General features: G+C 44.9%; 1 protein-coding gene across 1 annotated transcript in view; it reads left to right on the top strand.

The window, feature by feature from the left end:
• The window catches only part of map1b (microtubule-associated protein 1B), a 76904-nt gene extending 65179 nt beyond the window's left edge, over positions 1-11725 (top strand). The window contains exons 3-7 of the mRNA XM_063210277.1: positions 1561-1643; positions 3023-3163; positions 3630-8676; positions 9227-9459; positions 10192-11725. Of these exons, the coding sequence (XP_063066347.1) occupies positions 1561-1643; positions 3023-3163; positions 3630-8676; positions 9227-9459; positions 10192-10347 (5660 nt within the window). The 3' untranslated portion in view covers positions 10348-11725. The remainder of the gene's footprint in view (positions 1-1560; positions 1644-3022; positions 3164-3629; positions 8677-9226; positions 9460-10191) is intronic.
• The last annotated feature ends 1281 nt before the right edge of the window (positions 11726-13006 follow it).

Here is a 13006-nt window from a genome sequence, read left to right as displayed (position 1 = left end):
AATTGGGTGGATAGATCATTTACTATGGAATTATTGTATGCGTCATTGATTTGTGAGGCTACCAATGTCATTTCTTTTATAATGGGTAGGCCTAATAATATATAGCATATCACGTGAGAGTGGTGCGCTTTCAGGCCGAAAGTGTAGTCTGGCCACCTGGTCTCTCTTGAAAAAAATGGTGGTTTGGTGGTTGTTGTTGTTGTTTGTTTTTTTTTTTGGTGGGGGGCTGAGGGGGGGCCGTTGATATTTTTTTGTCCCGGGCCCAGCCAAACCTGTCAGCGGCCCTGGATGCCCCTATTTGTTAGTAATGGAGTTTGGTGTGGGTGATGCCCCTATGTGTTAGTAATTGAGATTGGTGTGGGTGACTATGTGTTATGGGGTTGGTGTGGGTGCTGCCCCTATGTGTTAGTAATGGAGTTTGGTGTGGGTGCTGCCCCTATGTGTTAGTAATGGAGTTTGGTGTGGGTGATGCCCCTATGTGTTAGTAATTGAGATTGGTGTGGGTGACTATGTGTTATGGGGTTGGTGTGGGTGATGCCCCTATGTGTTAGTAATGGAGTTTGGTGTGGGTGATGCCCCTATGTGTTAGTAATGGAGTTTGGTGTGGGTGATGCCCCTATGTGTTAGTAATGGAGTTTGGTGTGGGTGATGCCCCTATGTGTTAGTAATGGAGTTTGGTGTGGGTGATGCCCCTATGTGTTAGTAATGGAGTTTGGTGTGGGTGATGCCCCTATGTGTTAGTAATTGAGATTGGTGTGGGTGATGCCCCTATGTGCTATGGGGTTGGTGTGGGTGCTGCCCCTATTGACTCTGTTTTATAATTAATTAGACATTAGAGGGCAACCGCCGTCAGCTCTGCCAAACTCTGCTGGTCAGCCAGGCACCATTATTACCCAAACACACACGCACACACACACACACACACACACACACACACACACACACACACACACACACACACACACACACACACACACAAAGGCAGAAGTGCAAACAGACATGGATAGTGCATACAGAGAGACTCTCATATAGTTTTTAAGCTGAGGAGCAGACATAAGCACCTTTGACGGTTCTTTTCAGAATGTCCTAATTACATGTCAATCGTCAGAAGAGCCATGTGCTGTCACTATTTCTTACTAAGCTTATTTTCTAAGAAACTCTCTCTCACACACACACACACACACACACACACACACACACACACACACACACACACACACACACACACACACACACGCACATACACACACACACACACAGGAATGGTAAATATATAAAGTCATGCTCTAGGTGCTAATCTCTTGGCGTTCCTCTGTTTTTTTCTCGCTGTGTCACGATGAAGCACATGGTATCAGGGCAGGATGTCTCTCTCTCGTGTGTGTGTGTGTGTGTGTGTGTGTGTGTGTGTGTGTGTGTGTGTGTGTGTGTGTGTGTGTGTGTGTGTGTGTGTGTGTGTGTGTGTGTGTGTGTGTGTGTGTGTGTGTGTGCTCTGTTTTGTGCAGGTTGTTAGACGAGCTCATTGATTGGCTAACGATCGCGCCTCTTGTTACTTTGTTGCAGGCCAAAAGATTCTGCACCACAAGAGCAACGTGCTGGAGACTGTGGTCCTCATCAACCCCTCAGATGAAGCCCTCAACACTGAGGTGGGAAGTGTGTGTGTGTATGTGACTGTGTGAGTGAGTGTGTGTGTGTGTGTGTGTGTGTGTGTGTGTGTGTGTGTGTGTGTGTGTGTGTGTGTGTGTGTGTGTGTGTATGTGTGTCTGTGTATATGCGTGAGCACGCGCACCCCCCTGCATGCTATGCATTTATGCATTTTATGTAAAATAGAATACTAATAATTTCACACAGTACTAAACATTTCACACAGTTCACGTAAACACGTCTTTCTACATGACATGTTTTGTAACCTTGTTTGCTTGTGATGCATCTACAGGTGGAATGATTAAATTGCCTTAAGTGGAAACAGATGCTGACAGCTGATATTTTCACAAAATAATAATGTGTGTCAAGTGCCCTTCCCGTTTTCCGTTGTTGTTCCCATCTGTTCCACGTAATTGAATTATTGGGATACGATTACAGAATTTCAGAACATGCTTAATTCTGTTCCTCCGTATTCTTGCTCAGATGCACATTAACAGTACAATTATTGCAGAAAGCCCATCTTCAAATCATTTAAGCTCAATTAGTCTGTTCAGTGACAAAATTCAACATTAATTACTAACCACTGCTCACTCCATCAGACAAGAGATACTGTGAATGTTAAATGGATGTGAATGAATAATCAAACAACAATTACAATCCATAAAACCATTTGCCATAGTGCTCTGCATGCCTGTAGTAGCCTACTGTACTGGATACATTTTGTCTTTTCCCCTTGGCAGTTGTTGTCATAGTTGCCTGCTCTCTGTTCACATGTGTTGTGTGCATTGTGTACTGTGGTGCGTCGAGGCATCACAATGAGCAATGACAGTGACTTTAGCGTGACACTACAGCATGGCACTTTGATCCATTTTCACTTTTTAAAAATGTGCTGCGTATGAATGTAGCCTCATGAGGTGCATTCTTCTACCAGTGGAATATTGTAACAGTGGTTGAGAAGACTTAACTACCATAGTACTACGCTACTATGCCTTTAGTAATACTTTACAACTTGGTCATTGACATTCTGTTACCAGCAAATTTATATTTTACCATGCCATAACCCATTGACGCCTAAGGCACTGGCTGAATCCTTTTCATGAAAAGCTGCCCTCAGCCTATTAAAAACAAAATATCTCAGCTTCTGAAGCACATAAATATATGCACAAAGTTGCATTTAAACGCTAAGACCCTCATCTTTCATTAGAATGTGTTCATTCATCTCAAACAAACAGAGATTTTTAATGAAGTGGTCTCAAATCTCATGAATGTGAATATTGCGTAATGCAGCTCCAGGCGCCAGGGCCAATGTCGTGCAACGCAACATCAGGCATCAATGGGTTAAAACATTACATTACTTACTCGTTTTCATTTCCACGTTTAGGTGCACCTGATGGTGTCGGACACGGCGCGCCACAAGCTGCTGGTGCTGGCTGGCCAGTGTGTGGAGCGGACCGGGGAACTCATCCTGCAGTCCGGATCATTCTCCTTCTTCAGTTTCATCGACATCTTCACCGACCAGGAAGTAAGTTCCTGAATATATCTCTTTCGTATATCAGAGAATACTTCATCTTTGCGGACTCCCATGTAGCATTCACCATTATTGTTATGGTTATGATTCAGCATTTTTGAGTTTCTGGCACTCCCAACAAAGCCATCCACCTTATCATCTATGGTTACAAGCCATTACTAGTATGGTATCAGACGCTAGTGTTAAATCAGTCAGAGAGATATTGGCAACCTAGCCAGAACTAGCAGACTTGAAATGCGCAAAAGACATTGAAATGGGCAGGATTAATAAGATGGATATCAGAATACTGTATTCATCTTTGTAGTCTTTCATATAGTATCCATCTTATTCATGGTCATGAATGAGTGTTTATAAGTCTCTCTGACTGTTTCCAACAAAGCTATAGTACATAGTCTATATGACCTACTACTATCACCAACTCAGACTAATTCTGTACTATACTATTTCTTTTCCACTACAGATTGGCGAACTTCTCACTAGCATCCACCCAGCTAACAAGGCAAACCTCACACTGTTCTGCCCTGAGGAGGGCGAATGGAAAAACTCCAACCTGGACAAACACAATCTCCAGGACTTCATCAACATGAAGCTGAACACCCCTCTCATCCTGCCCGAAATGGAGGGCCTGTCCGAGTTTACCGAATACCTGTCAGAATCAGTGGAGATCCCAACGCCATTCGACATCCTCGAGCCCCCAACTTCGGGTGGCTTCCTGAAACTGTCCAAGCCTTGCTGCTACATCTTCCCCGGAGGCCATGGCGACGCGGCACTCTTTGCCGTGAATGGCTTCAACATGCTGGTGAATGGAGGCTCGGAAAGGAGATCCTGCTTCTGGAAACTGGTGCGCCATCTTGACCGTGTGGACTCAATCCTCCTGACTCACGTCGGAGATGACAACCTGCCTGGCATCAACAGCATGCTTCAGAGGAAAATCTCAGAGATAGAGGAGGAGCAATCTCAGGGGTCCTCAGGCAACGGCGATTGGCAGAAAAACATGATTTCGCCAGACATAGGGATCGTGTTTCTCAACATGCCAGAGAGCCTGGAAAAACCAGAGCCAAACCTTCGGGTGCGGAGGAATATTGATGAAGCCACAACTACTCTTCATTATCTGAAAAAGTTGTCACTGACCCCAGAACCTCTACAGCGAGGTACAGGAAACACGATTGAACCCATCATACTCTTTCAGAAAATGGGGGTTGGAAAGTTGGAGATGTATGTCCTTAATCCAGCGAAGAACAGCAAGGAGATGCAACACTTTATGAAACAATGGACAGGCAGCGAGAAAGACGTGGCCTCAATACTGCTACCCAGTGAAAAAGAGTCAGAGCTTCCTGTCTCTTACTTATCCTCCATCTCCTCACTGATTGTGTGGCATCCAGCTAACCCGACAGAGAAGATTGTGCGTGTGCTGTTTCCGGGCAATGCCAGGCAAAATCAAATTCTAGAAGGACTGGAGAAGTTGAAACATTTGGACTTCTTGAAGCAACCTATTGTGACACGAAAAGAGCTTTCAGCAAGTATGGCACCAGCTCTTCAGCAAGCAAAGTTGAAGCATAAAACTGATAGCAAAGAGAGTCTCAAGTCAATCTCAAAGCCAGCCACAAGCAAAGTGCTGAAGAAGCAGTCTAAAGATGAGACACCAGTAGAGAGGACAAAGACAGCTGTAGAGTCACGTGATGAACATGTGCAACAAAAAGAAAAAACACCAATGAAAAAAGAGAAGCCAAAACCTCAAGAGGCAGCAAGAGCTGAACAGACTCCAGAGAAAAAGAAAGCAGACATTAAACCAAAATCTGCTGTCAAGGAAAAGGTTGTCAAGAAAGAGCCCAAAAAATCAGTTGAGAAGAAAACTGATGAAAAAGATGTGAAAGATGCTGCTGATAAGAAGGAAGAAAAGAAAAAAGAGGAGAAAGCCACACCAAAGAAAGAGGTGAAAAAGAAGGAGGTGAAAAAAGATGAAGTTAAGAAGGAGGTCAAAAAAGACGTAAAGAAAGATTTGAGGAAAGACTCTCCAATGAAGGCCAGCAAAAAGGAGGACAAGAAAGAAGTAAAGAAAGAGGATAAAGATCACAAAAAAGATGTTTCAAAGCCTACCAGTCTGAAAAAGACTGCCGCCTCTTCAGCTGACGCAAAGAAAGCTGCACCAAAACCAAAGCCACTGAAAAAAGATGATGCTTCAAAGAAGGACGGAAGCCCTCTGAAGTCCAAGGAGAAAGGCAAGGTCAAGGCCACCAAGAAGGAGAAGACAACAAGCGAGGCCAAAACGGGAGCTGCCGCAGCAGCAGCTGCTGCTGCTGTAGGTGTTGCAGCTGGTCTGAAGGCAGCTGATGCCCTGGAAGAGGAAAGGTCTCTTATGTCATCTCCAGAGGACCTGACTAAAGACTTTGAGGTGCTCAAAGCAGAGGAAATCATTGAAGACGAAGAGGCTCTGCCACAGACTCATGTCGAGGACACTGACTCAGCTGTGTTAGTGCAACGTGAAGAAATTTTGCTCGCCAAGGAGTCCCCAGATACTGGTGAGTCTGTGGACGAGGGCATAACGACCACAGAACCGGAAGGGGAGAGTGGAGAGACTCCAGATGAGGCGGAACCAAAGGGGAAAGTCAGCAGCACCACGAGTGAGAAGCTTGAAGATGAAGGAACAGGTCTTGAGGAATCATCTGACGCTGCAGACGTTGAGGAATCAGAAGAGGAGGATCAAAGAATTAAAGAGATTAAGTCAGGGGTGACAACAAAGGAGGAGGTCGCGAAGAAACCGGACAGTCCAAAGGTGTGCTCCCCTGTTTCTCCTGCTGCTTCAATTCATGATGACTTTGGAGAAGGCCCTGGCAGTGCACGTACCTCAGATGATGAGAACCGAGACTACCCTTCACAACAAAGCAGGTCTGGGTTGAAAATCAAGATGGAACCACCAAAGCAGCGGGAAAATCTGTTCACCTCTACTTCACCAAGGGTGTGCTCCCCCATTTCTCCCGCTGCCTCAATTCACGATGAATACCTTCCAGAAGGCTCTGGCAGTGAGCCCGCTTCAGATGATGAAAACCGAGAATACACAACTTCAGGACATACCATGTCCACCATGGACATCTCCAGTGTGCCAACACCCATGGATGAAATGTCAACTCCGAGAGACATCATGAGTGAGGAGACAACAAACGATGAATCTGAATCTCCTTCACAGGACATGGCTAAGTTTGGCGGGGCAAAGTTGGCCAGTGAGTTTGAGAGGAAGAAGCTTCCAAAACTTTTCGATGGGCATGAATCAGACAAGAGTGAACCCACAGAAGGTGAAGACTATCCTGCCTCAGCCTCGACAATCTCTCCCACGTCCTCCGTGGAAGAAGACAAAGTTGCCCAGTTTTTTGAGGAGGAACAGGATGGGTTCAAGTCACCTGTAGACAGGAGCAAATTTAGCCTCCATACTTCGAGGCTGAATTTTGACTCTGCACTCGGGCCGATAGTGAGATCGCCATCTGGTGACAAGAATGTAAACATGACCTTCATCACCTCAGGAATTGCTTCTCCTATTGAATTAGGTACTACCCTTGCTGGGGTAGTAGAGTTTGGTGAGAGTGTACTGAGTCCAGATGAAAAGACCCTGGAAGGGACCTCTTCACCACAGTCTGCTGGACACACTCCATACTACCAGTCTCCCTCAGAGGAGAAAGGGGGAACCATTATTTCTGATGCAGGAGCCAAAAAGGATGGACCATTGATTGTGGAAGTCACAAGTGACAAAGAGGACTCCAAGACACATAGCCCTGTGGATGGACCAGTTCTTAAGGCAAGGTCTCCAGTAGACAAATCACCAATGGAGAAATCGGCCTCTCCTATGGGTAGTCCAACAACCTCTGAAGCAGAATCTCCAACCAAAGGAGGAAAAGGAGGGAAGGGGTTGCCATTTAAAGAAGAGAGCAAAATGTCAATTTCCTCTGACAAGTCAGCAACTGCATTTGACGACGCTGTCGCAGAGGATACATTCTCCCACGTTGCATCTGTTTCAACTTCCTTGGCGACCAGCTCTCTTCCAGAGCCTACAACCGACGATGTCTCACCATCTCTGCATGCCGAGGTAGGCTCCCCCCACTCAACAGAAGTGGATGACTCCCTCTCCGTCTCTGTAGGCCAAGCAACTGCTTTCCAAGAAACTGAGGTCTCTCCCTCTAAGGACGACATCCCAAGGCCAATGTCCATCTCCCCAGACACCTCACCCAAAATGGCCAAGGGCAAAATGTCACTGCAGGAGCCCAAGTCTCCTGAGCAGTCCACTGCACAGCTGTCCCAGGCCTCACCAGATCACTCTATGGCCTCTGACTTCAGCAAGCAGTCCCCACAGCACCCCTCCACACCAGGCACTCTTGGGGCCACTGAAAATGGACCCACAGAGGTCGACTGTAGCCCCTCAGCAGAGAAGCCTTGGCTTTTTAAAGAAGACAAAGACTTCACTCGCGCTGGCTCAGCGTCCCCATCCGAGGCCTCCCAGTCCACTCCCTCCGTCACGACTCCTTGTCAGTTTGGGGGACCTAGCCACATTTCTCCAAGTGCACCACCTTTGTCAGACCCTCCTACACCCAAAGCATCCTCCCTCACACACTCTCCTGTTTCCCCAGATACTTCAGTGATTTTGGGCAACACCAATCTCGCCAAGGAGACTAATCCCTTTAAATGTGAGTCCACATCTCCAGTCAGTCCCAAAGCACCTTCATTTGACAAGTCACCAACGTCTCCATGTTGTGGCGCCTCAAGCTTTGATTCCAGAGATCCAGACAGCTCCAAGAAAACCACGTGTGGCCCATCCAGGACCGATGTCGATCTGTGCCTGGTGAAATCCTGTGAATACAAGCACCCAAAGACAGAGCTGTCACCGTCTTTCATCAATCCAAATCCACTCGAGTACTTCATGAATGAGGAGAACGCAGCGCAGGAGGAGGAGAAGCCTCTGACCAAGTCCGGAGGTGGTCCTCCTCCCCCTGGAGGGAAACACCATGGCAAACAGTGTGAGGAAACCCCTCCCACATCGGTGAGTGAATCCGCTCCCTCTCAAACAGACTCTGATGTTCCCCCCGGCACGGAGGAATGTCCATCCATTACGGCTGATGCCAACATAGACTCAGAGGATGACTCTGAGACACTGCCCACTGATAAGACCCTCCTGTATCGTCATGCCGACCCTCCCCCGGCAACTGCCCGTGATGCCGCTCCGTCCCCGCCCCATCCTGACGTCTGCATGGTGGACCCAGACGCCTTGGCAACAGAGGCGAGCAACCAGGTCAAGGATGAAACGAAAGAGGCGGAGGGAGAAAAGCCCAAAAAGAAAAAGACAGGCACAGGCAAGAAGTCTGCATCGCCAGCAAGAAAGAGTGGCCTTTCGAAGTCAAGTGCACTGAAGGAGACGAAGGCTGCAGCATCCCCGAAAAAGAGTGGTGGCACTAAAGGAGAGGGAAAGGATGCAAAGAATGCCACAAACACTTCAGCCTCCCGCGGTGCGAAAAATGCAACTTCAGGTATGTTGTACAGTTTGTCTTCAAAGCTGAATCATTGAAGCATGCAGTCTGTCTGTGTGAGTCTGCAGTGAAGCATGCTTCAGCAAATAGAATATTCTATATTTAAGCATTTTAAGCATATTAATAATAATAATTAGGGCTGGGCAATATGACGATATATATCGTTATCGTGATACAAAACTGTATATCGTGACCTTTGTCCTATATCGTTTATATCGTGATAGTAATTTTATCAACTTTATACAATTGAATATCATTTAATTACATTTCATGTTGTCACAATACAGTACACGCTATAAGTTAATGTAACTGTAAAAATAAGAATAAAAAGATCCATTTTAAAGAAAGGTTGTTTTGTGACATGAAAAAATAAAGAGCAAATAAAGAGAATAACTGAAAACGTATGTAATTGTGCTATATCGTGATATATATCGTTATCGTGATATACAGTAATCCATATCGTGATATTGTTTTTTTTTCCATATCGCCCAGCCCTAATAATAATAATAACTTTGACCATATTAGAATGAGTCTGCTCTTGTTCTGGCAGGGAGTGGCAAAGCCCCCAGTCTGCCCTCAGTTCCCAACTGCCCCCCAATGTACATGGACCTGGTCTACATCCCAAACCACTGCAGTGCCAAGAATGTGGACGCCGAGTTCTTCAAGCGCGTCCGCTCTGCGTACTACGTAGTCAGTGGGAACGACCAGGCAGCCCAGGAGCCCAGCAGGGCCGTGCTGGACTCTCTACTGGAGGGGAAATCACAGTGGGGAAACAACATGCAGGTCAGTCAACACCGAAAGTCTGGTGGGAAGAGAAACGAAATTCTGTCTGTAACTGTATTCATAGTCATTCAGCATTCATATTCAAGCTGTAACTGGTCAGCAACACCAGCCTCCCTCGGAATATCTCCACGTGTATCTATCTACCTTGTGCTGTCAGCAGTGAAGTTTAGGTGTGATGTTCAACAGTATTGATATTAATATAGACATTAAGTTCTCATTCTGATGTTACGATGGTACATTAGGGCTCCAGAAGTCTAATCTACTGGTTGTGCCTCAGATAAAATCCAGAGAGGGTGAAATTACATTATGCTGCCAAATTTTGGAACCAGCTTCCTGTTCAAATTAGAACTGCCCCAACAGTGTCATGATTTGAAAAGACATTAAAACAGCTTCATTTTCATCTGCCTTGGTTAAGGTTAGTTACCTACGCTCTATAATACTTTCTATATGTTCTACTTTCTATAACGCTTTTTCTTCTCTCCTTTTCTTTCTTTCCTCTAAAGCACATTGAATAACAGTTATGTATGATAATGTGCTATACAAATCCTACTGCTGGCCGTGGCCGTGCCGTGGCTCACAGTGAAGGTCGACCCTACTGCAGCTGATAACTCATTTCACTATTGTGTAAGGATTGCACTGAGGCCCCCCGGTGAACCTCTTCCATTTCTTCTCCTTTTTCACCTTTGCTGGTTTCTCTTTTGTCCGTTCCTTCCAATCCAACCTCCTCCTCAGGTGACCCTGATCCCGACCCACGACTCGGAGGTGATGAGGGAGTGGTACCAGGACACCCACGAGAAGCAGCAGCAGATGAACATCATGGTCCTGGCCAGCAGCAGCACTGTGGTCATGCAGGACGAGTCCTTCCCCGCCTGCAAAATCGAGCTGTGAAAACCCCCAAGGATGCTACCACCACCTGCTAGCCTGGTGTTGTCACTCACGGGCAGCCCTATAGCACTGGGTTTTACTGTAGTGGAAATGCAAATCAAAACACAAAGTCAAAAAAATAGTCTCAATTCCTTCCCAAATCCAAATCCAAATCAAATCGTAAAACGGTGTGAGGTCAGAAGATATCCCATGTTATATTTATCTCATTTAACTGGTCAGACACAGATGCATTTTAATTGAACATGAATTTAGCAAACTTCGATTGAACATACTGTACTGTATGAAATATATTTCCGATCAGAGTGATAATGAATGGGCGCAGTATGTTGGAAAGTGTTTCAGTGAGATTGTGCCAGGCGGTGATGTTTACTCTGAAGAAAGCTGAAAATGTAAAAAAAAGTGTGAGGTGTTGGAGTTCCATAGTACCTCTCGTTAGCATCAATTTGAAAGTTTTATAACAATGATAGACCTGTAAAGAAACTGTGGAGACACTATTGTTTAACATCACAGTATTGTTGAACAGCACAGTGCATGTGGGTTTGTTTAGACTTGTACAATGTATGTTGAATGTTTTCAAAGAGGCGCATGTAAAGGAGACAGGGCTAAGGTGAACCCAGTCTAGTTAGCAAAGTAGCTTGATGAACCACGAAAGCCTGAAGAGGAAGTTAACAAAACGCGGTGTTAGCGCACAGTAGCCTAAAGCTCATATCAACATGAATGTTATGTCCAACAGACAAACTATTCTCAATAACAGCTCAATTACTATAATAATAACGGCAACATAACACTAATACTAAACATCCCTCACAACAATACTGAAATCTACACACCAAAGGAGGATGGATGATTTTATTCAAAATGCCTTAGAATGTGAATTGAATGTACACCATGATTGATGCACTTACTTTGGAGAACAGGTGTGAACTAAACAGAGATAGAAGATGAGCATAATTCAAAGGCGCTTCCTCGCAGAATGAGAAAATGAAATGAACAAGCCGAAAACAAACAATGCTCTTCGTTCTGTCGCTGCAGAATTGCTATCCACTCGCAAAGGGCCAACCACCGTATCTATCTCGATGCAACACAGTCACTGTGAAATGACTGAAATCCCCAATATACTCAAAGGCATCCAAGCAAGAGCCCGTGCCGCTGCAAACAGTAACATTAATGTTTTTATTTGTCAAAAACTACATTAGAATGATGAACATAATAATGAGCTTCCTCAAGTTTAACTGATGTCATGCAGGAGCTTAGCCTAGCAACGCTAGCTTGTCACAGACAGGGCAAGAACTATTTTGGCATGCACACCTGAGTCCATAGGTTACTTCAGGTTACCATGGTGTTTAGCTCCTAGTGTCATACTTGTCCATTTTTGTTTTGCTTGTTTCGAATTTGTTGATATTTGCACTATAATTTTTTTGCACTTGAAATTTTTATTCGTTTCATTTCTTTTGAGCCTTCGTCCAAGTGTTATCCATGTACTAGTTATTTATGAGATGTGGTTTATTTATTTATGATTGATTGTGAAGATGTTCACTATGTCTTTAAAATGCTGACTGCCATGACAATGTTCAGACTGATACCTAGACTTGAGCTAGATTTTCGGGGGGGACATATTTTTTTGTAAAGAACGACACAAAACTGGCTGTACTGAAGTAGAAAAGGATTTATTTTACAATGACTACCTTTTAGTTTCTCTCCCTTTTCTTTTGTTTTGTCTGAAAAGTCTCAAGTACTGTATATGTGTCTTAGCCTGTGACGTGAAACTCCTTCATTTTCCCAAATGGAAACAAACAAACAAACGTAACAAGAGTCTGAATCTGAATGTGGTGCATCTGCGCTTGACAGCTTAACATGTTTCCGAGGCTGTGGGCATTTTCCTTTTCCAGAACAACACTGTACTGTAATTATGAAGTGCTCAGCGGTTGCAGGAATGGAAGAAAAACATGTGCACATGTAATGTAATATACTAAACTTCATTTTTTTGTTGCCCTTTTGAAAGGGAGCTGGGAGTTGTGCGAGTGCTGAGACTCCCACCAAAAGGCAATAGCTGGTTGGGTATTGAAGTGGCAAAGTGTGTATGTCGCGCAGTGCATGTCCTTTGGACTTCTGCCTTTGTGTAAGTGTTGGAGAAGGGGGGGGGGGGGATCACTGTTACTTTCAGAGTAAGACATTTTGGGTTCTTGGGTATGGTTTCTCTCTGGATAAAAACCCATACGAGGTCAACTTCAGCATGCTTTCATGTATTTTTTTCCATCTGCAGAAGTTATCAGGCTCAAGGAGGGACTGCCATGATCCCAAAATTCTGTCACTTCACTAATGCCAGGGTTTTACCCAGACCTAGGCCTACTTGAAAGGATTGTAAATAAACAGACTTTATGGTGTGAGAGAGGTAAACTCTAAGCTTCACTTCAGTTTGAGTTATTTGGAATACAACCACATGCAGGAACAGGAACAGGATAATACGTTTAGCAGTAAGACAAACTTCACCAGACACTTACAGTAAAACCTCTGCTTCAGAGAAAAAGTGCCCTACCATGTGTCAGTAGCTGTGTGCTGCGTCAGCCATTTAACTGATTAGGGGTTCTCTGTTGCAGAAGAATGCCATTTCAGCCAATGTGGACCAGCTACATTGTCTGCTCAAACAGTATATGACGTATAC

This window comes from Engraulis encrasicolus, chromosome 11, assembly GCF_034702125.1.
Source record: "Engraulis encrasicolus isolate BLACKSEA-1 chromosome 11, IST_EnEncr_1.0, whole genome shotgun sequence".
Taxonomy (NCBI): Eukaryota; Metazoa; Chordata; class Actinopteri; order Clupeiformes; family Engraulidae; genus Engraulis; species Engraulis encrasicolus.
The sequence above is the reverse complement of the archived record's forward strand: the minus strand, read 5'-3'. Positions and strand labels throughout refer to the sequence as shown.